Below are 26,363 nucleotides of genomic sequence, written 5' to 3' on the forward strand. Positions count from 1 at the left end.
AATTTTCAGGTAGGGAAAAAAAATAATTACTCGTAATTACTAACCATGTTTTTTGGGTCTAAGACTGACCGGAAAGTCTTTGTGTTGCACTGTTAAGACGCAAGTGTACTGATGGGGTAAATGCAAAACAACAAAGCGAAGAAGAAAAGTAGAAGTCACCATTTACTACTGGGCCATGATATAGCAACCTTTTCTTGTCCCCATTCATTTTCACGTTGTTTCCTTTTCTTGATATGATTTATTTTCTTCTGCTTAAAAGTCTTCTCCGTATGGCAGTATGCCAGATATATACTTCAAGAATAAATTCTCCAAACCACCTAACTTTATTAACTCGACATTAGTCGTTTATCCAATAATTAATTGAACTTTATTCTACCCAAAAACAAATAGAGAAACTTTATAACAGCTATAAAATATTCGCTACAATTCATTGATATTATAAGGAAATTAATTAAAAAAAAAGGAGCTAATATTTAACTTATCATACTGTTTATAGCAATCTCATCGACCAGATGGATTCAGGATCTCAGAGAAAATGGTGTCGCACGCTATTCAATTTATCACTATAACAACATGTCATGGATGTAGCACTAGTTTTCAAGTTGGACACGAACTTGATCACCTGAACCTGAAAAAAGCCTAATTTTCAAGAACATGTAACTTATGGCACTGGCCATAACAATCTCATCGGCCTGATGGATTTTGAATCTCAGAGAAAATAGTGTCGCTCTTCAATTTGTCACTACTACTGGTCATGGAGTTAGTACTGTTTGTCAACTTGCCTCCAACTTCACCGGAACCTGAAAAAGCCTCACTTTCATCCGTCAATATATTGGTTTGATCATTCAAAATCAAGGGGAGAGACGGGCTAGTCGGGTAACTATACCCTTCCACTGCGTGACCTCTATTATCTGCAGCCTCTTGAAGCTGTAGTGCAAATTCTAAAGTCCACACAACATCACCCATTGCTGGCCTGTCGACCCCTTGATCACTCAAACAACTATATGCTACTTCTGCAAACTTGTTTAAACACTCTGGTGCAATTTGTCCTTCCAAGTTAGGATCAATTATCTGATCAAGTTTCCCTTTTTTACAGCACCTACAAGCCCAATCAGCCAAATTCACTTGGCCTTTTGGCAAGTTTTGAATTATTGCTGGCCTAGCGCACAACACTTCAAATAGTACCACTCCAAAGGAATACACATCTGATTTTTCTGTCAATTGTTGTCGCTTGTAGTATTCAGGGTCTAAGTACCCAAAACTTCCTTTCACTGCCGTGCTAACGTGAGTAATATCTGTCCCACCAAGCGGACCTACTTTAGACAATCCAAAATCTGACACCTTGGCGACCCATTTATCGTCCACTAAAATGTTAGTTGACTTGACATCTCGATGAATAATGGTGTGCTTTGTACCTAATGAATTTAATCGGTACACATTAATTTCACTAAACTTTATCTACTGTAACAATACATTTAAAACTATATTTTATCACATTAAAAGAAATAAACTGTAACAATAGAAACCAAAATGTATAGTAGTAAAGTCACAAAACTACTTTAGTCACATCACTAATAAAAATCTACCCGTCATCAAGGTGATTATACTTGTAGTGAGTAATATTCTATGAATATACGGTTAAAATTAGTAAAAATTCAGTTACTTCATTAATCATTATTATAACAAAAACTAGCTTTACGAATTTACTATTATAACGTGTAAAGGTTAATAACCATAAGTAATAAGATTAACCATGTACCTGTATGGAGATAATACAATCCTTTTGCAGCGCCAATGCAAATCTCAAGGCGTTTTTTCCATGGAAGAGGAACATTATTGGATCTGTATAAGTGATCACGTAGGGTTCCATGAGTCATGTAATCATAAACCAAGATCATCTCATTGTTATCATCACAATAACCAATCAAGGACACCAGATGTAAATGCCTTAGCTTCGATAGCATCTCAATCTCTGTTTGGAACTCGCGAGCTCCTTGCTTTGACGAAGGATTCAGTCTCTTGACTGCGACAATGGTTGTACCATTGTCTATGTGCCCTTTATACACATTACCAAAACCTCCATAGCCAATCACAAACTTGTCATCAAAATTGCCTGTTGCGGTTTTAATCTCATCTAATAAAAAGTGTCTGCACAAATCGGACGGTAGCGTTGATGAGCCTGAGCGGCCGGTCTTTTGAGTTGACTCCGACGTAATTGACAAAGGGATCCACGATGTCTTGGTAACGCTTCCACCGGAATCTTTCCCACTTTTCCGTTGACGGAAAATGAAAAATCCCAGAATTGAGAGAACAGCTAATCCGCTAATCACACCTGCAACGACATAGTATATAACATTATGCGATGATTTTTTCTCTTTGTTGATTGGTGGTGAATTGATGGGAACTTGTAAGTGCAATTTAGGATTTGGCACGGCCAGATTTCCAATTGTGTCATTCAATTTGAAAATTTCTAAGCCATTTAAGATAGCATTAGCATAGACAGCTTTTGTTTCCATGTTAGGGCGCAATTCAAGCAACACATCTTCCTTGCTTCGCCGGCCATCTCTGTCTCTCACATACACCACGTAGTCTCTGTAAACCGGGACTCTCCAGCCGCCGCTCCATTGTATTACATCAGCCAATATCTCTGCTGTTTGGTTTCCAATGGATATATCGAAAACCCGATAATTCACTTCCTTAACTTCCAGCTGAAACTCACAAAAATGGAGCCTGAACAGATAGTAGAACCCAGAATCTACTGAGAATTTCCAATCCAGGCTTTGGCTGTAATTGGCCATTGTCCTAGAGGTTGTGTAGACTATGGTTGGAGCAGTATAAGCCAGGGTTTGAGTAGTGTAAGTGATGTTGACATCTAAATGTGGAGTTTGAAAACCAAGTCCAACAACAAAATTCTGATCTGCAGCCCATTCACGATACATCCCTGTATCCTCTTTGCTTGAAAGCGAATTGCCTCCCACGTTCAGTCTGTACAAAATTTCAAGAGCAGTGCTGTTATTAATGTAATAAAAATTATTCTGGCCCTGTACCAATTTGATGCCATGTTCGTCTCCTTGGATGTAAAGATCAGTTGGCATGGAAACAATCTCAATCCCATTAACAAAAGCATAAGAGTTTGGAGAAGGAGAAAAAGTAATATTTAGTCTCTGACTTTCATCAACATTGATGACGTATTCTTTTCGAATTGGTTTATTAGACTCATCAGCACTAGCTGAGAGAGTGAGGAAAGCACTGAAGTTACTCAAGAGAGTAAAATGATTAGCAGTAACAGAGAAAAAGGATTCAGATTTATTGAAGCCGCCAGAGTAATTGGCTGGGTGAAAATAGAGACGGAGGAATTTGGTGCCAGGGGAAACAGGGAAAGTGTAGGTGAACTGAGATTTGAAAATACGAGCATTCATATAAGGGACTCTAGTGAGAGAGCCTTGTTCAGAAGCTATGGCTGTTGTGGATATGGTTGCAAAGTTGGAAGGTAAGAGATTTGTGAAGTGGATATCAGTATTCCATAGACGGTTATCTTCGGCTGTGGCGCCTGATGATGCGCCACAGTTGAGCAAGAAATGGACTGTGGCATTGTACTCTGATGACGTAACAGAAATAGTAGCAGCCACGAAACTTAATAATAGCAGAAAGGAAATCAGAGGAATGGTAGTTGCCATGTTGGTGTTATGAATTGAATTTTTGTGTTTTTTGTGTATAGAGATATTATATGTTTAGAGTCGAACAGTTATAGAGATTAGAGAGCAATTGCCAAGACTTTTGAGTGTTGACTCTCAAGTCTTCTCTGTTTAATTTCTAATTTTCTATGGTTGAAAGCCGACGTTGACCGAGTCCGTCTCCTTAGTCATTGGTCGTTTTATTTCTTTATTATAGTACTAGTTATGTACAAAAAAGAAAGTAGCCTTAATTGTATTGATAGAGTTTTTTTTTTACATTATCTCTATATATATATATAATAAAATTCTTATTTTTGGTATTGGCTCTATTTACTTAAACCCCTTTCTATTTCATCATATTAAGAGAAGTTTAAAGTATTCGTTAACTAATTATCTCTCATTTTCTTTTTATTGCTTTTAATCATCGTGGTGGTCTATTCTTACAGAAAACATGGATAAAAAATATCGCGCATTAATAATGTCTGGGACCAAAAATTAGTTTGGCCTATACTCAAGTTGCACTTTTAGAAAGAAAAAAGAAAGAAAAAAAGAAGAAGAAAAAGTTGCACTTTTAGATTGTAATAGCTAGGGCCTAGGTGTATAATCTTCACTCTTCTTCCTCTAATTTTTATTTTTTCCTTTTTCTATTTTGGTGATGTAGTTAGATGTCAGGTGATATAAAGTAAATATCTTTTACATGTAATTAGTTAGTTAATTTGGGTCTATGTCGTTTAATTGGCTAATTTAAATTCACACATAGTTCGATTATTTAACCCCAAAACTTTTCTCTTTTAGACATTTGGTTGTACGGGGATAATAATATACTTTTCTGCAACCAATATTTACTCTAAATTAATAAATTTGCTGCAACATTCACAAATTAGAATGAGAATATATATTACTTAATAGTAATGATTATCACTTAGCGGATAATTTATGTGGGATTTTGTTTCTCCCTTTCTAGTTTCTCCCTTTCTAGTTTCTCCATACACGCAAGTTAGATCGGATCAAAATGATAAGACATTTCAGTGAAAATCACGGTATTACACTACAGCAAACACCGTTAATCACATAATGCTCCTAGCTAGACAAATACTAAAACCTCTTTTCTGATCTTGGTGTCCGCACTCAAATGATTATTCTAAGTTTAACGTAGAGATATACTCCACAGTAAGTCATTGCTTAATTCTAAGCTAAGTCTTCTTTCAAGCTTGCTTATACCAGAAAAACAAAATAGATGCATTAAAACCATGTGCAAGAGATTCTGCTATGTAACTATATGTTATTTAATAATGATATGAGGATTAAAATGTTTTCCAACGACTCGTCAGAGTGTTGATTGCATCTCGTCTACAATTGACTTCCGGCAGTTCTAAATTATAATATGCATATTCATAGTTCTTCTTGCTAATTAATGTATTAACTTTTTGGAAGACTTTTCACTGTTAAAGTAAGAAAACAGGCATCATTCTCACCATCTGTAAGAAAAAAACTTTCATCATCATAGCGAGTAAAAGAGATCAACTTTAGTGTGTGCTCAACACAGTTAATAATTAGATGTTACTTCAGTAAATAATAAATCAACGTTTATTTGAAATTTCGATGAATAGAATTGAGCAATATCACAAGAAAGATTCTATTCTACCTTGTGCAGTGATCCTTTCTCCTACCAATCATCCCCTAAAACGTTTTACTAAGAAAGCACTCCAAAAAAATAAAAAAAATACATGAAGTTGCTGATACAAGATATATTCAACCAAAAATAATAATACGTAATAGTACATGATACAACAGCATCTCAATTTATCTAAAATCAAGCGTGCTTTTAGTACTTAGAGACATTGACACAACACTAGAATAGCACAGTAAACAATTATACTTAGCACGAAATGTAGAATAAGTAGTTGATTGCTTCAAGAAGATAAACCATAACAAATTAAACTCGATCTCTAACGAGCGAAACATTAATTTTATTCCCTTGGAAAGTTGTCCACCATTTCACAGCTGACATTACTTAGGGCATATGTTTGCAGCGATTTTCATAAGTGCAGGGTCGCTGTGGACCATTGAGCTGCGCTCCGATGCAATTACCGATAATCTTTGCATCACATATCGGTGGTGTCTGAAGGCCTTTAAAGGCTAGTGTAGGTTTTCCATCAGCTAGAAGCAGAGTGCTTGTTTCTGATTCCATTAGGAATTCATCGCCATCTACAAGGCAATCGCCTATGCTCGTCCCATTGCATTCTAATTGGCCACCACCCGCAATTTTTTGCAGGAATAAGAGGAATATCGTTAGCACCACAAGTAGCGTCGCTTCTCTTCCCATTTATATCCGATGGTTTTGATATAACTTTGGGTGTTTACTTAAATAGGAAACATGCTAGCTAGCTGCCTACAATTAATTTTCCTACTGCTATTGACGCTGGGATAAGAAATGAATGGACACCCTTTCTTTCTTCTAAAGTTGACTATAGGTCTTTGTTTGCTAATATCTCCTAAAGTATAATATATGTCCTACTTCAATAATGAAAACCTCAGCATCCACCAGCTATGTCTGGTGGTCAGTGGTCACCCTCACCTACCTAGGGCGCTATCTAATTAAAAGTATAGACAGTTAGATTTGGATACAGAGTAGGTATTATAACTTTAACTAAACTCAATGTTTTTTACTCAATTACTAGTTTATATGCAAAATAATAAATAAAAAATTATAATTGTGTATATCGGGATAATGATGAACCCGATTTGAGGGACTCATTCCGAAAGGTGAAATTTATGCCTAATCACAACTGCTACGCTTACAACACTTGACAACAAATTGAAAATGAGTAATTTACTCCTTAATTATTAAAACTATTACACATTCGTGCATTAAAAACATTTATAATTACTTGAACACGTCTTATACTCCTTTTGACATAAACTTGTATCTTGCATTTTCTTCTCTGAATCAAATCTTCTGGCATCTATCTAGGTTATATATATGGGAATAGCAAGTTCAGGAACATCATCATTAGTTTGCTAAAAATCAAGCGTCTACTATTTAAGAGACACAACAACAACAAAGCCAGTAATTTCTCACAAGTGGGGTATGGGGAAGGTAACATGTATGTAGTCTTACCCTAACCTGGGAAGGACAGAGAAACGATTTTCGATAGACCTCGGCTAGAGACTATATAAGAGACACATTGACAAAATACAAACCATAGTAAAACCACTGTATATAGTACAAAATGTACCACATGTAGTTGGTTCAAGAAGAGAGAAGATAGGCAGTTAACTGGGTTTACCGAGGGACAGTAAACTCGATTATTTCTCGGAAGTTGAAAGTAAAAGAAACGTCAGACATTAACTTGATTCCCTTGGAGATTTGTACACCACCGAATCATCTTTAAGGCATATGTTTGCAGCGATTGTCATAGTTGCAGGGTCGATGTGGACCATTAAGCTGCGCTCCGATGCAATTACCGATAATCTTTGCATTACATATCGCTGGTTTCTGAAGGCTTCGATAGGTTAGTGTACCTTTTCCATTAGCTAGAAGCAGAGTGCTCGTTTCTGATTCCACCAGGAATTCATCGCCATCCACAACGCAATCACCTATGCTGATGCCATTACATTCTTGGCTACTAACCCCACACTCAACTTTTGGCATGTTTATGGTATTTAATAAGAGGATCGTTAGCAGCAAAAGAAGTGCAGTGGACAAGTTTGGGAATTGCCCATTGAACGTCTCTCTTGCCATCTCTCTCCGTTGGTATTTGATTTGTTTACACGACTTGACATAAACTACTCATATTTCTCTCTTAGGTGTTAGTATTAGATGCAACCTGCTACAATTAATTCCCCACAGCTATTGACGCAGGGGTAATAAATGAAAGTTCCTACCTTTACTTTCTTCTTTAATAGACTCAACGACTTTGTGACATACTATTTCCTACTTCAATTTATTGTGAGTTTTTCTTTTCCTGTCTAAATCTTATCTTTGTCATCAAGGGCATATGCAAAGACTTAAACAAATGAAATCAGAAAAACGAGTCGGATAGAATAACAGCTTTGCAAACATGCCATAGCGAACCTTTGATAAACAGTTTTGCAGCCAGGGAATGGCAACATAGACCCTAGAAGAAGTTCCTTCTGCTTATGAGTATATCCTAACAAGGGAAACTGTAGGATAAAAAGTTAACTAGTTCCAAATACTGGAATCAACTTAATAGTACAAAGTGAAAACCATTATCACATAGAACTACAGCGCTGAAAACTTGACAGACAACACAAAAGTGCTTCTTCTAAGCATATCTTTGCCCCGAGCAAAAAAGATGACAAAAAATAATAGCTAAATTCAGTGGATCGCTAATCCTTGCATTTGTTGTGCGCTATCTTCTGTTATCTTGTTGGTTTGAATCGTGCTGATAACACCCGCAATGTTACCCTGCAAAGAGTTGAAAATATTCAAATCATACACAGTATATGATCCATTACAAATAAGAGTGAAAATGAACAAACATCTAAATAGATGAAGCGTTAGTGTGGGAGCAATATGTTGCACTAATTTGAGTTTTGGGGCAGAAGAAAGGTAAGACCAAGCTTCGGAGGTGTTTGAGAAGGCAGGTGGGGGTGTAACACCTCTAACAGCTTGTACAAACCAGATTGTTTATTCGTGTTAGTTTGGGAAAGAATATCTTATTTACCCTCCAAGTAGTAAGCTTTGAGCGGAGCTCTTGCCACTGATACAACCCAAACACACGCTCCGTACATCGGCTGCACAATGACACAATAAAGGAACAATTGTTACACATAACGAATCACAGGAAAATGGTTAACAGAAATTTCAAGCTGAAGCAGAAGAGACAGTGAAGGGAGGCTGACTACAGAAAGCACACCTCACTATTACTACTTGATTCATTTGGTCAATCTTGCAGTCAAGTAACTTAGCTGTAATTGCCTTAACAACCCAAGATTCTACCTCAGTGTCATCAATCTGAAAAGAGCAAAAGACTAAATGAGCTAAATGCAGCCCAGAAACATCAACAAACAAAATATGACAAGAAATATACCCGCAATGCATCCTTGATGATAGAATAAGGAATTTGACTAGATCCATTCAAACTAAGATCTACCAACGACATTAACCTCATTTTTGATATACAATCTTCATGGACAAGTCCTACAACATTAACCAGAAGTTTCAGGCCGCATAGCCCACTTCAAATTAAAGGCTTGATTCATACACTAGCCCAAAGTTCAAAGTAGCATAATGGCAAGTAAATTACCATAGCTTTTTAATAATGCTGAATTTGCAGCTTCGAAATCCAAGTAAGCGTCCAGCCTCTGAGTGAGAAAGATCTTCAGAAGTTGATATACTGGAGCATATGTATCATCTTTCTCCAACTGGGATATAGCAGGCATATCTGGCAAGTCACACTGCCAAATAAAAGACAAAGTTCAACTATGGAAAACAAGTATACATAAGGCACAATCCTTCATTGTTTCTTTTCTCATAGGTCTTCAATCTGATCATATAGTGATCTACTCTACAGTAGCAGTACCTAATTTTTTCTCTATAAGCTTCAATTCCACTCACAGCAGCCAAGCAATAGAAAATTCAAATCAACTAATCCACAATAGCCAAAAAATTTAACACTGTAACATACTAACCATGCATTCTGCTAATACTGTCAAGCACTCTGGTCAACTGTGACACGTGGAATGGTAAGACCACAGAATATATAGTTGCAAATATATATACACCAAAGACAACAAATGTCAGCGAGAAAGCATGGAATACTGTGGGCTGCTGTTCTTTTGTGTTTTTACTTTTGGATAAGTCTGTGTGCTGTTTATGCAATTTAAGAGTGAATCACAAAACTATTGTGCATTTCAACAATTTGTTGTGAGAGTTCACTTCATTATAGAAATACCTTAAACATATCAGGTGACCTGACAAAATCGATAATTGCGCGGGCAGCTTCTTCCTTAGCCTCATTCATCGTATAAGCATCTTCAGCCAAAAAGGTTTCTAGATACTTTGTTAGAAACATGAAAGAGTCTTTTGTAGAGCTGCAAATGTGCATGAGAATGAGAAAAAGGCATCATCATCAGCATAAGAGGTTCAAAAACAGAAGTCTTTCCCCTCTTACCCCTTGTTTTCCTTCAAAACGTTGGAGATTGCGAGGAAGAGCTCTCTCTGATCTTTGACTCCAAGATTCCATTCCTTCAAGAAGTTATCCATCTTTTTGACCGATGGCAAAATATGTTCAGTGACCTTTCCATGAATGGCCAAATTGAGGGATTTCATGTAAACAAAGAAACGGCTGTATGAATTCTCCAACAGGTTATAGAGATTGAACAAGCTGAAAAGAGAGAAAAATGTGATTAGACAACAGAAAAAACTCAGATAAAAGTGATTATCACAAAGTGAGATACAGAGCCCATTTGGATTAGCTTAAAAAAGTGACTTTTTAGCGGAAATAGCTTTTAAGCCAAAAGGCAATAAGTCGGGGTTTCCCAGCTTATTGCTTTTGGCTTGTTTTAAGCAGTTTTAAACATATTTTAAGCACTATTTAACATTGCCAACCAGTGAAAAAAGCTAAAAAGAGCTTAAAAGCTAATTAGACAAGCTTAAAAGCCAATCCAAACACCCTCACATTTTCAAGCGCAAAGCGGGTTTATCATTAGGTTGTTGAATGATTTTAGTAGATATGAGCTCTGCCATCTCATGTACTTGGTCCAAGCTCTCAGGCTTCTTGACAAGGTTGCAAATGATAGTGAAAATGCACTCAAGATCTGAAGCAGAAGCCAATTAAAGCATATTAGGTAACAACGGAAGCAAAAAAGAGGGGGAAACAGAAAACAAGGAGAAAAACATAAGATGACAATTGACAACAGATGGCTAAAATGTCAGACAATCAAAGCCCCGGAGTTCGGAAAAGTCCAGGACATATCATTTAACAACAGTTGAATAGAATGAGGCACAGATGCAGTTTTACCTTTTTCAGAAGCTTTAGAAAATATTAAATCTGCGGAAGTGAGCATCAGCGAAGCCAAATCCAACCACCTTCCTTCAATCATGCATTCCTGGGCCTCGACACACAATCTATTAACTTGAGGCTCTGCAATCTATAAATGGATCACCCAATTAAAACTTGTACAACAACCAGAAAGGTCCAATCAAAAAAATCTTTCACCAATCAGTTTGTATAGAACCCTATGGAATTTACTGAACCATGACTCTGCATTTGGGCGTCAGCTTGGGGTGTTGCCATAGAAAGCGTTATATGATGCTACTGTGATTTCGGATGGACTTCGAGGGGGTTTTTTCTTTTATATTAATCAATTTTTCCCTTTTCTTATTTGTTGGTCAGCATATGTCAGCAAGAGACTATATGTCTTTTCACTTAAAGAGTTATTCCAAGTCCCAGATGTGCCTCTTGAATCTTTTTTTATAAGAGTAAAATCCCTGAGGGCTAGTGGCATACGATTCGAAACCGGTGGTTAATTGGTTCACTCCTCTACCCTTCTCCGCTTAAATACCATGCCTTTGTCTACAACAAGGTTCAAACTCGTGACATGCGCTTAACCCACACATCACCTGCGGCGCTTTTACCACTAGACCAAAGTCCTGGGAGCTGAATTTGTTATTGAGTTTTCTAACTACATTTACCAGACTAATGGAAGTGTTGTGATTTTTTCGTGTGTGCGCGGTTGCTCTTGATCCCCTTTCCAGTAACTCCAATGAGAAGGGAGAAAAACATGAATGTAAACTCCTGACAAGCATGTGATATTGGAGAGAATAGCAGAACCAAAAATCTGCTGGCAAATGAGAAGGGACATTATATTACATATTTAAACCCCCTAAAATTTAGTAAGGAAGAAGTTACTGCCGTACTTTTACAACCATGACCCACTACAAATGTTTAAGAGCTCCATTATATCTAATATCCAATAGGGATAAAAATAGCTGGCATAAACCCTTGCAAAAGAACAAGTTTGGCATGAGAAGGAACTACACTTCCGCACCAGCCATTACCGAGAGATAGATGTGTTCTTCTTTGAAAAAGGATTCATTAACACTAGGGCAAAACAATGAACGCAAATCTCAAAAGACGAAAATAGTGTGTACGCAGATCTTACCCCTACCTTGTGGAGGTAGAGAGGTTGTTTCCAATAGATCCTCGGCTCAGAAAAGCATAGGCACCACAATAATAAAAAGTTGGGTATGTTGTTGTTGTTGTTGTTGTTGTTTTAAAAAGCCCAAAGTGTCATTATGCATCCTAACCAGAACTTAGACATATATGCTTTCTTATGAATCCACTATAACCATTCCATATATGATTGGTCAATTGAGGAGTTTGGGGTAGGGACAAACAAATTTTATATCCATGTTTCATTTATGACTGCTTGCGCTCACCTGGACTATTCCATCTACTACCTCCCACCAGGATAATCAAATTGTATATCCATATATAAAATCCTAAATTGAATTTCCCCTCGATATCCACTACATATAACTAGGGATTGAGAGAATAATAAATAAACTTCCACATCATTCCCAAACAACTCCTGATCGACTATATGAATCCTCTATATCGATTCAGCTCAATTTCATTCCATATCCAAAATAATGCAGAGGATTGGCAAAACTACAAAAGGCGAGTCAATTTTTAAAAAAGTAAAGGTCGAACACCATTTCCGCGAATACATAAATCTCTTGAGAAAATAAATACATTTAACAGAATAAATAGAAAGGTAAAAGCAAGGGGATAGAGATTACATCGGCGCCGGCGTCAGACCATGACATCTCCGCCGTAAACCGGACGACGGAGAGCACGGGATCTTCCTCTGAAGTAGGGACCACCGTCGTCATTTTTCTTTGTTGCAAATTTTCCAAGAGAGAGGGAGAGAGAGAGAGACAGAGTGCAGCAAGCAGCGTAGCTGAGACCTCTCTTGGTAGGAGAGAAGAAAAACCCTAGCTCGATAGGGATAAAGTGGAGAGTTGCCAATTAGACGAGAAAATGACAAACAATAACCCCATATGTTTTGAGTTGGTCTAAAGTGGTCCTTAAAACATACATTTGTGCAGTTTTAGCTCCTTATGTTTCCTAAGAGCCCGTTTGGCCATTCAAAACAATTCACTTTTTTGAAAATTTTTTACCTTTTTTCAAAATTAGTGTTTGGCAATAAATTTTTCAATTTTCACTTGAATATAAATTTTGAAATTTTTCGAAAAAATATTTAAAAAAAAAAAAAACTCCAAAAAACTATTTTTCAAAATTTTCACTCAGATTACTCTCAAAAATTCAAAAACAACCCAAAATTATATTAATGTCCAAAAATAACTCTAATTTTCAAATATCATTTTTACTTAAATTTTTTTTTACTTTTTCTCATAATTTTACAATTCTTATGTCCAAACGCCCACTAAAATTGAGCACTTTTGATTTCTTTTATTTATTATTATTGTTATTAGAATAGAAGGTAGCATTATCTTTGATAGAGTTGATCATGAGAGACAAATGAACCGTTTAAACTAAAGAAAACAACATGATGATATCCTCTGAGATTATTTTCCTCAATTCGTACCTTAAGAAGAATCATATTCATACCAATTTAATGTAGCATTTGCTTTCTTGGGCTTTCAATTATTATAAATTAAAGAATAAATTAATATCTCTTTTGAAGCCTCAATAGCATCCTTTGTTGTTGAATCTTATAGTTAGGGATTTTTTCTAAGGTATAAACCGGGAGAAATGAGTCGGGAGAAGCATGTCCTAATTTTTTTTTAATTAAAATAAAAATTAGTGAATATAAAGCATTTAATTTAAAGAAGCTGATATAAAATAACAATAACCAATCGACTCGAGAAGGAATTAACGAATTTCTAGTTTATTGAAATACTTTTAACTGTACTCAATTGTGAACTTGTGAGTTATTATGCTTTGTAAAACGAAGCAAGTTAACCGACGAACGTATAAATAAGTTTGTGCTTAGGGTTTTTGTATCCGCCGCTCCCGACTCAGTCCTATCGTCTCGCAGAACCGAAAATGGTACGCCATTGCTTTATTTCCCTTTCCCCTTCGTTTACTGTGACAAATGTTTGATTTATATGTTTTGTGTTTGTTGAAATTTCAGCCTTCGCACTAGACATTTATGATAAAGAAGAAGCTGGCGAAGAAGCAGAGGCAGAACAGGCCTATTCCTTACTGGATCCGCATGCGCACTGACAACACCATCCGTTACAACGCCAAGCGCAGGCACTGGCGCCGCACCAAGCTCGGATTCTAAGGATTCATCTCTTTTTCCCCCATTATCTCTGGGCCATGAGCTGCGGAGTTCTGTTAGGCTTTTTCTCTTTAGATTTAATTTTCAGAATTTGGAGCTGTCATAACTATGATTCCTGTGCGAAGGTGTGCACAAAGTTTTACTGTGATGTTTGCTACTTAATTATAAGCTGAAATCAAATTTAGTTTACCTCATTTTTCTTGTGGTTCCAATTTTACTTTTGTGATACGGTATTGTGTTATTGTGCTAGTGAACAGCTAGCTGATTATTAACTGGGAGCTAGGAATTACATATGATTATTTGAAACGTGTTTGGAAACTTCAGTTCCAGGAGATTTTTAATAACCAGAGATGCATGCCCAAAGCCCAAAGCTATATTTTTGGGTTCTTTCCCCCTTGTTTGGTGCTATTGGTATGAAGCAATGTTTCCCGTGAAAGCTAATTTGAAATTTAAAAGAGACTTGCTTGATTGGTCATAACTCTTAGTTGGGACTCTTAGGAGTTAGGTGAAGAGGTGTTAGACAGTGGAGAAAACGGCAATGGCTAATGTTTTTGCTGATGATTCTGCATATTAAAAGCCAACAACAATGTTTATGTGCTGTAATGTATTGAAATTTAACAATTTTTTGGAGATAAAGGAAACTAATCAAACATCATTTCATCTTGGTACGCAGCCCCTCAAACTTGTCCAATATTTTCAGTTAGACACTTATACTAAAGCATGTAATACTTGATCATACTACAAAATGTACCTATTGAACACAAAATTGACAATGCTAGACCAAGTTAAGCGCGTGTCTGTCACTTGTCAAAGAAATAACAACATACCCAGTATAGTTCCATAAATGGGGTAAAAAAAAATGAATAAATAAATGACACTTGTCAAATCTTTTTTAAAAAAGGGAGAGAGATATGGCCCCTTCGACATTCCTCGTCGTCTTCCCCAACAGAGCCCCCATTTCCTCCAGTCATTTCGCCATTTCCTCCATTGTTGTGAGTTTCCCCTTTCTTTAATAAATACTCAATCAATAACCAAAAAGAAAAAAACAGTAAAAACATTGTAGCATCTTCTCTAGTTGAGCAATCGAATCAGTATAAACAATGAATCTAGGGGATGTTTCGACATTAACATCAGCTACTTCTAGATCAGCATCACAAGCTGCTTCTACAGCAGCAAATGCACTCGTTTACTGTCTAATGTTGTCGGTGTTGTAAATGGGTGATTTTTGAGGTGTAACTAAATATTTGCTTTTATAAGTATTGATGACAGTAGATTGCCTTTGTAATTTGTGGCTACCACATTACACATTAACAGAGCTTCAAAGAAGCATTTTCTTTCTTTATTACCTTCTAGATATTAGAACTGTTTGTTCCCTCGTCTGATTTGGACGAATTGTTCGATCATTATTCATTTTTGTTTGAAGGAATTGTACTGATTGGACCAATTGTCTTTCTTTTGATTTTAAGAATTGATGGTAAAAAGGAAGAAAAAAAAAGGTACTGAGATTTATTTTTCAGGCAAAGCTCCATAGCTTCCGCAGAAGATCTTTTGTATTGAGATTTAGAGCTATGTCACGCTCCTAGAAGCTGTGTTATGCACGCACTGTGCCATCTCAGCAGATTGTGTTTAATAGGTACATTTTTGGTTGAGATCAAGTGTTCAATAGGTACAAGCTATAATATGGGTGTCTAAGTGAAAAAAAGGGGCAAGTTTAAGGGGCCACGTGTATTTGGCCTTTTAAGAGTATATCATCTTGGTGCTTCCACCTCTTTTCTTGAGCTTGTTAACACTTGTTAAATCATCAGAACTGCAGGGGTATCGCTTTGATGCAACAGCTGCTTTCAATTTACCGTTTGTTCAATATCAAAGTCATCAAATGACAGCAGCAGAATGCTGCAGTTAGATCTCAAACACCGTTTGCTAACATGAATTGTCTGTTTTTCTTTCATTTGTAGTTTAAGAAACTGTGTCTTGTACAGTTTTCATAGTCCTTGGTCTCATCAAACAAAAGTAGGAAGAACCGGGTGTTGCCCAACACACTAGTAATAATTTTGTTAACTTTATGAAAATGGATGTAAATGTAGTGGCTACTGGATAGTTGTGCTGCTAGAGGTTATGTTCTCTGCTGAATTCAGTAAAAAATTCAAAAAGAGGACTTCTACTGCAAATTTATAGTTTGGGGATATATTTTGAAAGGTAAATGCTGCTGATAACAATAACATGTTTTTTCACTATATTGAGTGATAATTCTGGATCTCAGCAATTAAGGAAATCAATTTCATCATGAAACAGCAGACGAATGTGTTGACATTCATCATAGGTTCCTTGCTGCTGTTTACATAAAGCGTGGTATTAGACATTTGCAGGTGACCATGTTCAACTTAATCGAACAGAACTCCTCCATGAAATGTGTTTATATTCGATGATTATCATTATCACATTCAACAGATTAAATTAAAGAGGAAATGTTTTTTTACTCCAACGATATAGAAATAATGGAATGCATTCAGCACTTGCATAGCCGTTTGACTCCTGTGTCAATTAACACTATTACAATTGTGAAAAAGTTCCAGATTTGCAGTAAATGAAATCCATTCCTAGTTCGACCATAACTGGGAAAGCGAACTATTGAAACCGAATGTTGATGTTAAATGATATCATTTGCTGCCATCAGCACTGCCACCACCAAACAAGTACCCTAGGGAAGATCCACCACCAGGTGCTGCTTGGACCTTGGTCGAACGCCTTTCCTGCAATACAAAGATTCATAACACTTAAATCTTCAAGCAAGCCTAGAAGGTGCTGATATTTATAACATTCTTTTCATCGGATAGACAAGGAAATCAAAGCCTAAATATGCAGACTGGTCATGCCTATTGAACCAGTTAGCCACATCTTATAACATCTTACAGTATACAAAGTGATGAGGATTGAAGAGACCTGTCAAAAAGAAAGAAAAGTATGCAGATACATGCACCAATAATAGGAGATTGCTTAAGATATAATTAAGTAAATGAAAAGTGACTCTCTTCATCAATTTAAGCTTTTAGAGGAGATGATCACACTATTCAATATGGTATCAGAACAGATAGAGGTCATCGGTTCAACTGTAATCAATTAAATTCATACTCTTTCTAACAACTTAAACTTTTAGATGAAATAGTCGCACAATTCAACGCAGATACAAGTTCACATACTGTAAAAAGCACTCCAAGAAAAATGGCACCAGGAATTATGAGAAGTTGCTAGTTAACTTACTGTTAGAAAGTTGCCGCAGTTCTGACCATCAGCACGGAAATAGTTGTTTGTGCTACTCTGAATGCCTGCTGGAACATTCTTGGTGTTATCCACAGGTAGTGAAACAGCAGCTGGCTTTGAGGCAGGTTCATTACTTGCAGCTTTTTCCTGGCTGCGAGTAGGTTGAGAATTGTTACCAGGCTCTCCACTTCCAAACAAGTATCCCAAAGAACTCTGGCCACCCCCAGCACTTACTCCGCGGCCCATCCTTGATTGATTGATTTCTCAACAAAAAGCCCCAAGTACTGCATAATCATCAAATATATGTTTTTAAGAAAGTCATTTAAGATGGAAATTAATCAAAATATTTTCTCTTTCTCTGAGAAGATCAACTGTACATAGATCAGACAAGTTATCATCCATAGAAACATGTCGAATATGAAAGTATAAACAGAATTTGCTTCACCAGCAAATATTCAAGGCAAAGATCCATTGAGAAAAGGAATTGGAAATCATTCAACCCCAAATACCTAGATCCATCAGATTCAGAGAAAAAGAAAAATCAGCCTCTGGAAACGGGGTCTATATGTCAAATTTAGATAAACAGAGAATTTTTTTTAATCAAATTCAATTTTTCCCAAGCTAACCATCTTCCCATAAAAATTGCACAAGATCTAGAACACAACCCACAATGGCATTTTTAAGAGAACAGCAGTTGGATTAGAATTAAATAAAATTAATAAAAGAAAACTCAGATTGGACGGATAAAATGAGCGTTAATATCTATTTAACACGATCAACATAACAGCAACTGCAATTCTCTTGCCACAGAGATAAAGCATTACAAAGATACAAATAAAATTTAAAAAAAGGGGGAAAGCTATAAGAAGATTAGAGAAGGGAAGAGCAAATCGAGATGATTGACATTTCTGAGTGATTTTTTACAATTCTAAGATGGAAACCATACCTTAGGTATCAATGCCGAATCAGTTACAGAAGCGAGAGACGGAGAGAGGGACCGGTGGGAAGAAAGCTTCGTATAAATAAAGGGTTTTTAGTTTGGGAATTTGAATGTTTAAAAAGAAAAGGGATAATAACACTTTTGGCCCTTCAATTATTGATACATTATAACTTTTTGTCCTTATTATATATGACTAAACATATTTAACTTTCAGTTTATTATGACGTGTTTTGGTCCCTTTGTATAGAAAATATTTTATATTTTGACCATTTTTAAAAAACATATTACCTTCAAATATGGAGTAACAACATTAAAACTAAAAACTTAACATAATCATGGGTAGTCAAAAAATATAACGGTATATCATTTTTTAAGTTTGTGAAGATTTACAAGGAGAAGGATCAAAAATGTATTTTCAATTAATTGAAGGTTAAATTTGCTAAGCATCAGAAGGTAAAAATTAAAATTTATTTAAATTTGAGGGACTAAATGTGTATATTTCCCAAAAGAAAATTATGAAATTTGAAAGAAACGGACAAAAAGGAGCGGCTACCACGTTCCATTTGGCCTACCAACGATAATATCCACATTTTGTTTTGCGGTGTGTATGTATTTCTTTTGGCAAAAGGATCCTCAGATCCATTGAAAGAAACGGCCTGCTGGTTCAGTGGGAGGTATATTTTTTAGAAAAAGGGGTCAAATTTCATATATTATTTGAAATTGATAATATTATTCTCATTGTTAGAAAAATATCTCATTTTTTTACTTGACATCTAATAAAGCTATAACTTGAAGGTAATTTTAACCGTAGTCAAAAGTAAGAATAAATTAAGACACTTGAAGTCCGTCTATTTTAAGCTGGAGTTCTATTAATGAGAATGTCATTTGCTAGAAAAGATAGTGGATAAACCAAAAGTGTAAGGAATAGCATCGACTATTCTAGCTCCAATGGACACGTCTGGGCGTGTGGGGGTGATGGAATCCCATATAAGAGATGAATGAGTTTCTTGGACTCTTCATATGGTTGCTCAAGGTCCATTCTTATCAAGCTTTTCCCTATTTTTAAACAAACATCATTAACCATGTCAAAGAAAATTAAAGTTTTTGAAGTAATTTTAGTCTCACAATTATGAGAGTAAATGTCAATTAGACCAATCATAATCGGAAATCAGTGAAATTCAAACCCTAATATTGTACTACAAATATTGACTATTAACCTACCTATGGGGGTATCCATTTCGCAAAGTAAGACACTAAAAAGTCCTCAAATTCTGTTGGGCTTAAGAGTCCATTTATCATTAACTCTGGCAGTTGGCACCAATGTCTCAGCCTGTTAAAAGCTTATCGCTTCAAGCTATTTAGGATTATATTATGTTATTATTCTCATCTTCAAATTACTTAAAGTTTGGAGACATTCTTTTTTCCATAAGGAGAAGAAAAAGGACGTATTTGTGAGCTGTAACGAATACAGAAGTAGTAATTGCTGATTCCGTGTTTGTAAATGTATGGAAAAATAATTCTTAATATCTTGGTATTATCTTTCTTACTTCTGTTGTGGTTACTGATCTATTTCTCTTTTCGTCTTCTTGAGCTGAGAGTTTATTGGAAACAACATCTCTGTTCCTCCGAGGTAAAGATAAAATTTGCATACACACTATCTTCCTCATATACCACTTATGTCATACCCTACTTGTGAGATTTTACCGGACGGGAGCAAGTGAACAACATATGTAAGTTGGCAGTTTCTTTTAATTGCTTTTTGTCGCAACTGGCAAGTGTCCGGGCCTTCAACGGACAGAAAATAAGTTCGAGACAGATAGGAAATTATGGAAACAGCTACTTACAGTCACATGGATAATGGGTGTCGGTGTCGGTGTCGGTGTCGGTTCGTCGGATGACCTACTAATGGCTGCCCCAATTGTTCAGCCTTTCCTCTCTTTTTTTCTTTATTTTTTTCTTTTTTATATATAAAAACCGACAAAATTAACAGCCAGAGACCAGTTAACTTTTATTTGGTTTCCCTCTTGGGAAGTATGTGGATTTGATTTCTAGAAGATTATTTTGTTTTATACACTCACAGTTCGTTTCTTTTCCTTTTAAAAAATTGAAGAAAACAAGATGTGTTAGCAAGGATAAAACAACTGTTTTCTTTTTAATTTCTTTCGTCTATTGAACAAATAAACATTAATGAACCCCAATAATTGAGATATCTAAAACGATTTGGATCATTTTTTATTAAATACACTGGTTAGCATCAGCACTGCATAAAATTAATACAGCACGGCATAATACTAATATCAGCACCGCTTGAGCTGCAGTTTCATGCTTGGTTTTCACGCCTTCCGAGTGCAGCTTAGAACATAAATAAATACAGTGAAACTTGGTTTTCCTCTACGTAAAAGCTGTAAATACAAAAACCAGCAAGCTAATATTACAATTGTCAGCGTAACTGAAAATAATGGCAAATATTAAAACAAACAAACCTATAAAGGCTCAGCAGTTTTGACTTGAAAAAGCTCCAGCATCACATTAATAAAAATGATACCCAGGCATAACTTTTCTTTACTGGTGAAAAACCACTTAAGAGTTAAAAAATAAGTTTATTTCCCTTATCATCTTAATTTCGAATATTAAAAACATCCTATTCCTAAGTGTCACTTCCATAAGGAAATTCTTACCATCACAAGTAATTTTAATCAATCAATGTATTTGGATAAACAGCGTATGTACACGAGCTGACGAGCATCTACCCAGTAATGAATTGGGTACCTCTGTGCTTGAAACATATCAGTGCAACTTCAGGAATGCTTAGCACAAATTCAGCAAAACAACTTCAAGTCGATTGAATCCTGGAGATCTCTACCAATAATCTATGAAGGGCTTGAGGCTTGGAGAAAAAAGGCGAGTGATCAGCACCCTTCAGATGAAAAGCTCGTTCTGGAGGATTATTGCTAACCATGCTTTGCTGTAAGGCTATTGGTATCGCATTATCTTCTGCTGTTTCTATATAAAACCGCCTGACAGAACCATACTTTGAGTCAGACAGACAAAGCTTCTCCAAAACTGGGGAAAAGGGAATTGGCCTCATTGACACGGACGCTAATGCAACATCCTGTACAAAATTTAAATGGTAAAAAAAGAAATCTTGGAATATCTACAAATGCCAAAGCCCGCACAGATATACATGTAGTACACAGAAAAGAAAGCTTGGAATATCTACCATTGCCAAAGCCCGCACAGGTATACATGTAGTTCACAGATTGATTTTCTAAGTTAAGACAACAGAGAGAGAAGAATGCTTTTATCTAACTGTTCTCAGAAAGGGAAAAAAAGGATTTCCACACCTGGGTTCAACTCCGGGCAAACATTCAAATTTTACCTCTAGGGCTCTAGTTCAGTGGTAAGAGCACAATGCGCAATGCGTGGGCTAAGCACACATCACAAGTTCAAACTTTACCGTGGACAAAGCCTAATATTTAAGTGGATAAGGGTAGAGAAGCGAGCCCATTATCCACAAAGTTTTGAACTATGCGCTGGCTGGCCCTCGAGGATTTTTCAGTTATCAAAAAAGGAAAGTCTATAATTCCATCTTTTCACTTCCTTGAGTAAAACTGATATTCAGCAAATTCATATCACAGGTTTAGGTATCCAATGATCAATTCATACCAAGATATAGGTGCCACTGAATTGCAAATTAGATAAGACGCCCAATTATACTCTGCTCTCAGGCAATGTTTACATTGTCTGACAGAGGATTAGCAAACCCCCTAATTTTGAATCACATATACCACTCTCTGGTGCCCATATATTCAGCCTTTCAGGGTCATAGACATTTGCCCAAAGAGCGATATGTTACTAATTCATATTGATAGCTTTACTCCCAAACCTCTTGTCACAACTCCCAATTATAGTGGGTCTTGACCAGTAATGGAAATTACAAAGATTTTCAAAAGTTATGTTTTAGAGCACGGTACATGGATAGAAAGTAAAAGTATTGCATAGAAGAATCCAATTTTTAACATTTGCAGGAAAGGGTAGGTTTTGCCATTTTATGAACGTAAAAATGCTTCACTATCTATAACTCATAGACAATATACCTTAGCAGGACTATGGTTGAATAACAAGTCCCTCAGGAGTGACTTGTCCAAATCAATAGCGGTTGGTGGTTTGTCGTTCCCATTGGCATAGATAAATATTTGAGACTGTCTCATTAGGTCATTTGAATCTGTCTGCAATGAATATGAACTTTTGTTAATAACAGGTACACTTAAAACTCTATTAGTCAAACAAGCAGCCAAAAAACTTCAATCTCAACAGTTCAAGGTACCTAGGGATGTGAAATCTGTAATCCTTTAGTAATATTATGGCATCGATCGTCTTATTCAATACGTAGAAGGAAAGGGGGGGAAAGGGGCAAGAGATTCTATCGATTCTACTTAATTCACTTCATTCTAGAATTAGAATAGAAAATGAAGTTTCGGGCATTTTGTCAGGTCAACTTATCCTCAACTCGACATCCTCTGTTTTGAGAGGGACTGGCGCGCAAGGTGAGTCACCTTCTCAATATCACCCCCACCCCCCTCCCTCTTACCAAAGAGGACTTTGGGGGAATTTACTCACTGTTCTCGTCTGATTTCAACAAGCACTTCCCCAAGAAACCAAAGAGTTCACAAGTTTTTCCTCAAAGCTATATAGCTAGTGCCTGGAGAAACTTATATAGATGAGCATAAAGTTTCACCCCTTCACCAGAAACATAGAGCATGCATTCTGTGGGTTATCATGATGAACAGTAGATCCTTGAAGCATGTCACAGAAAAACTGCAAAGCAATGACATCCCTAATTTTCAAAAGTGAAGTTTAAATTTCTTCATGAGTATATCCAGGTATCCATGTCATCGTTGATGAACATGGTAAACCATGAAAATATGAGATTGACTAAAGAGCGAGAACTCAAAGACTCAACTTACTTGGTGTCTACAGTTTCAGAGAGATCAATATTCTTATCATGTAGTTTAATTGTTATAGCCCCCTATGCTACGATACATGCCCTAAATATTCACAAGAAAAACTACTTTAAAAGTCTAGCAGAGATGATCCACGCATAAAGGCTAAGATAAGGGATAAAGTGTGGATTTCCTAAATAATCAAACTTTGTGTTCAATCAAGGGAGACATGTAAACATACTAGAACAATGGTCCAATTGGGTGCATAAGGCAGATTTTTTTTAATGAACCAATTGAAAGAAGTTAATCAAAATGATCAACTTTTACCTTTTGTGAGAAAATATCAAGGGCGCTCTGTCCACTAGTGAGCATTGCAGCAGCAACGAACACTGCTTTCGAAACTTTAAAGGAATAGAGCTCCATTGCAAAAGATATACATGCACCGCCAAAATCATGTCCCACCAAAATCACCTACATGGTTAAAGATATGATTCCAATTTTTAATAAACCATGGCTAAGCAAACATAGTTATGAAGAAGGGGGATAAGGATTTTCCTCTGTGGTCAGGTTGGGATTTGGAGATTTCACAAATCTCAGCTTGCATATCTTCAAGTATCACGAAGCAATATATCCAAGCCCCATTCTATGACTAATTAACACGTCCAATCAGCGTAAGAAAATAGATTATTCCAATGTAAAAACTAGAAAACTTTTCCTTCATTTTATCATCAATTTCTGATCTTCACCTACCTACTGCAACAAGGGCTTGGCTTGGGGGGGGTAAGTTTTATTCCTTTCGATTTATATATACAACGCGTGAATTTGCATTCGGGTACAAGAATTTTGGAACAGAAAACTTGGCAAAGCATAAAAGTGTATAGATATAATGCTTTCAAGTATGCTAGTCCTTATAAACGCTTTTACCAGTCAATCTCCAGAAGTGGCCCCGAATTAGGAAGCAGATCATTTTTCTTTAAAGATCTGGGTTTCCAAAAGAATGCAAGATATAATAATGGGTTCATTCAGAAATCGATAGCTAGAAATGGTGCAGAACTAACCTTCTCTCCATCAGCAAGCTTTTCAAGGAAATCAGTGAGTGGCTGCACATATTGTGATAGACTTGCAATGCTATTTGTGTCAAAAGAATGAATGCCTGAACCAGTTAAATCAATTGCAGTAACTTTAAATCCAGCTTCTTCTAAGAGTGCAATGGTTTTATACCAACACCAGGCCCCAAATCCACCACCATGAACAAGGACAAAATGGTTTGTCTCTAAATCATCGACTTTTAATTCCTGCCAAAGATAGACATCCAGAAGACTGAATATAGACAAACACAAACTCACATCATGACACCATAGTAGCAAGCAACAAGAATTTTTTTCCTTTGGGATAAATAGCAGAAAGATTGTCTTTTTAATTTTCCTATAGCAACAATAAGCCCAACTGCTGTATGTATGATAACACACAAACAAGAAAAAAGAAAGAAGCTAAATTCAAAAATGAGGTTGTCTATCGTTTACACTTTCTTGATGAGTTATCAGGAACTACTACTTTATAGAAGTTTTAATGACTTTAAAGGGATTGAACCATTACAAGTGAAAATATGTTCTTGAACAAGTCTAATCTAAACGTAGAAAGTGGCTCAATTTCTTTCATTTATGTTTCAGATTGCAGGTAGTAACAATCTATGAGGTTTAATAATCAAATCACATTAGCATCACTTGGTTGTGCTGTTTCTTTTTTCCTTTTAAAAACTTAATATACCAAATAGGTTTTTTTCTTTTCTTCTAAACAATAACTTAAAACAATGTCGTTCTCGACTATTCCACTGGGTACTCAGCTACATCACACCAACATAGGCATCAGGTAATTCTGTGTAATTCTGCCCAAATGAGGCTTAGTTCTCCAAGGTTTGCACCCACCTCACTTCATTGACCACTAGGCCACACCCTTGGGTGTGAACTCCATTTATTAGTAATATAGTTTATACTTTCAAGCAGAGTAAAATTCTCGGATGCAACATCTATTTAGGTAATTGTAAGTTAGTGTTGATTCAAATCAAATTTTCGGTGAATCCCCTTCATACTTAAATTTCACAGGGTACTTCAGTCCAATTACCTATAAAGGCAATTCTGAATAGCACAATAAAAAATCCTGAATATATTAGTCTAATATAACAATTTTTTTATAGCAAGGTGCACTGAATCTAATCTATAATGGAATACAGCAACCGCTCAAAAGCTACGAATTAATCGCCGATCGAAAAAGGAATAGTAAAAACGAACAAAGAAAAGGAAATCAAGCAAATGCCAGAAGTGGAAAGTAAAAAACAGAAGTGGGCAAAAACATGAAAAAGCATATACACACCTGGTTACTAACAAGCTGGTGAGGCTGAAGAAGAGGATCAGTAAGTGACCGCGCCCTAGAGCTAGAGCTACGCGGCAGCGGTTGATTCTTCTTGGAGTTCAAATTCGGATACCGAAGCGAAGTCGAACGATCAAAAGGAACAGCGCCGCCTCCGCCTCCGCCGTTTTGCAGCTGCTGCTGGAACAGAATCGCGGCGGCGAGAGCTCGTTCCTGAATGAGGGAATCGTCTCTCTTCGTCGATCGATTCCTAGACCACCTGTTGCTTCCGTTGACGGCACCGCCACTAACGGCAGCAGCCGCCGATTGATTCGTTAAACGCCTGGATGTTGGCCGCTTCTTCACGGTGGAATTCCGTGAGAGACATAAACCCATTTCCGATTGATTGTATGTTCACATGCAAATGGTTAATACAGGAATATGTACAATAAGAAATGCGTTTACGTACAAGTATCTGATGCTTGCGCAAAGCAGTTGAGAGTTGAGCGAGAAGAAGATGGTTACCAGTTCCGCTATTGCTTTATTTGCTTAGAACTGTTTTTGTCTGTAAAGGTGATAAAATGCGTGGAGACTGGAGTGGATATGAAGATGGCCATGATTTTGATTTTTATTACTAAACTAACCTCGGTTTAACAACCACATTTCTTACTACGTAATTTTTTCATTTTATGTACCGGAAATTTCGGGTAGTGCTTTATGCTTGTTACCCCAAATTCATTATTCTTTCTTTTGTTACATAAAAATTATTTTACTTATTTCATTTTACACAAAAATAACTTTGATCATTTTTAGTTAAAAAATCCACTTAAAATGTAAAAGAAAATGATAAAAAATAATCCTTATATTTGGAGTAAATTCAAAATGGACCCTTAAATATACTCCTTAGCTATTTTGAACCCA

At 36.4% G+C, this 26,363-nt stretch overlaps 5 protein-coding genes across 6 annotated transcripts; 1 reads left to right on the plus strand and 4 right to left on the minus strand.

Annotated features, from left to right (window-relative positions):
* Positions 1 to 337: 337 nt before the first annotated feature.
* LOC104086005 (receptor-like protein kinase FERONIA) lies at positions 338 to 3,777 on the minus strand. Its single transcript, XM_009590138.4, has 2 exons — positions 1,760 to 3,777; positions 338 to 1,415 (listed from the first exon to the last, which is right to left on the minus strand). The coding sequence occupies exons 1-2, from the start codon at positions 3,675 to 3,677 to the stop codon at positions 685 to 687; spliced, it is 2,649 nt and encodes an 882-aa protein (XP_009588433.1). The 5' UTR covers positions 3,678 to 3,777; the 3' UTR covers positions 338 to 684.
* Positions 3,778 to 7,065: 3,288 nt separating this feature from the next.
* LOC104086009 (protein RALF-like 27) lies at positions 7,066 to 7,419 on the minus strand. The gene has a single exon (XM_009590144.1). It carries the CDS (start codon positions 7,417 to 7,419, stop codon positions 7,066 to 7,068), a length of 354 nt encoding a protein of 117 aa, XP_009588439.1.
* Positions 7,420 to 7,717: 298 nt separating this feature from the next.
* On the minus strand, positions 7,718 to 12,653 carry LOC104086006 (uncharacterized). The gene is made up of 10 exons (XM_009590139.4): positions 12,448 to 12,653; positions 10,664 to 10,793; positions 10,322 to 10,460; positions 9,815 to 10,027; positions 9,596 to 9,734; positions 8,948 to 9,098; positions 8,732 to 8,841; positions 8,558 to 8,655; positions 8,366 to 8,435; positions 7,718 to 8,106 (listed from the first exon to the last, which is right to left on the minus strand). Exons 1-10 carry the CDS (start codon positions 12,538 to 12,540, stop codon positions 8,017 to 8,019), a joined length of 1,233 nt encoding a protein of 410 aa, XP_009588434.1. The 5' UTR covers positions 12,541 to 12,653; the 3' UTR covers positions 7,718 to 8,016.
* A 931-nt stretch (positions 12,654 to 13,584) lies between these two features.
* Positions 13,585 to 14,149, plus strand: LOC104086007 (large ribosomal subunit protein eL39). Its single transcript, XM_018767258.3, has 2 exons — positions 13,585 to 13,720; positions 13,806 to 14,149. Exon 2 carries the CDS (start codon positions 13,824 to 13,826, stop codon positions 13,956 to 13,958), a length of 135 nt encoding a protein of 44 aa, XP_018622774.1. The 5' UTR covers positions 13,585 to 13,720; positions 13,806 to 13,823; the 3' UTR covers positions 13,959 to 14,149.
* A 2,293-nt stretch (positions 14,150 to 16,442) lies between these two features.
* On the minus strand, positions 16,443 to 25,993 carry LOC104086008 (putative methylesterase 11, chloroplastic). Of its 2 annotated transcripts, XM_018767257.3 has the most exons (7): positions 25,467 to 25,993; positions 24,155 to 24,391; positions 23,424 to 23,567; positions 22,251 to 22,382; positions 21,070 to 21,265; positions 17,214 to 17,476; positions 16,443 to 16,705 (listed from the first exon to the last, which is right to left on the minus strand). In XM_018767257.3, the coding sequence occupies exons 1-7, from the start codon at positions 25,836 to 25,838 to the stop codon at positions 16,613 to 16,615; spliced, it is 1,437 nt and encodes a 478-aa protein (XP_018622773.2). In that variant the 5' UTR covers positions 25,839 to 25,993; the 3' UTR covers positions 16,443 to 16,612. The 2 variants fall into 2 exon arrangements, with proteins under 2 accessions (XP_018622773.2, XP_009588437.1); XM_009590142.4 differs by lacking the exons at positions 21,070 to 21,265; positions 22,251 to 22,382; positions 23,424 to 23,567; positions 24,155 to 24,391; positions 25,467 to 25,993 and adding an exon at positions 18,160 to 18,299 and having other exon boundaries at positions 17,214 to 17,497.
* Between the last annotated feature and the right edge of the window lie 370 nt (positions 25,994 to 26,363).

This window comes from Nicotiana tomentosiformis, chromosome 2 (genome assembly GCF_000390325.3).
Source record: "Nicotiana tomentosiformis chromosome 2, ASM39032v3, whole genome shotgun sequence".
NCBI classification, from domain to species: Eukaryota; Viridiplantae; Streptophyta; class Magnoliopsida; order Solanales; family Solanaceae; genus Nicotiana; species Nicotiana tomentosiformis.

Coding starts and splice junctions, on each gene's coding strand:
- LOC104086005 (XM_009590138.4), bottom strand. CDS start 3,677: ATGGCAACTACCATTCCTCTGATTTCCTTTCTGCTATTATTAAGTTTC. Junction 1,416..1,759: donor ATTGTATTATCTCCATACAG/GTACATGGTTAA, acceptor TAAATTCATTAG/GTACAAAGCACACCATTATT.
- LOC104086009 (XM_009590144.1), bottom strand. CDS start 7,419: ATGGCAAGAGAGACGTTCAATGGGCAATTCCCAAACTTGTCCACTGCA.
- LOC104086006 (XM_009590139.4), bottom strand. CDS start 12,540: ATGACGACGGTGGTCCCTACTTCAGAGGAAGATCCCGTGCTCTCCGTC. Junction 8,842..8,947: donor AGCATTATTAAAAAGCTATG/GTAATTTACTTG, acceptor TTAATGTTGTAG/GACTTGTCCATGAAGATTGT. Junction 8,107..8,365: donor CAAAGCTTACTACTTGGAGG/GTAAATAAGATA, acceptor AACTCTTTGCAG/GGTAACATTGCGGGTGTTAT.
- LOC104086007 (XM_018767258.3), top strand. CDS start 13,824: ATGATAAAGAAGAAGCTGGCGAAGAAGCAGAGGCAGAACAGGCCTATT.
- LOC104086008 (XM_018767257.3), bottom strand. CDS start 25,838: ATGGGTTTATGTCTCTCACGGAATTCCACCGTGAAGAAGCGGCCAACA. Junction 23,568..24,154: donor AGCTTGCTGATGGAGAGAAG/GTTAGTTCTGCA, acceptor TTAACCATGTAG/GTGATTTTGGTGGGACATGA. Junction 17,477..21,069: donor ACGAGCTTTTCATCTGAAGG/GTGCTGATCACT, acceptor CTTTTTGTTGAG/AAATCAATCAATCAAGGATG.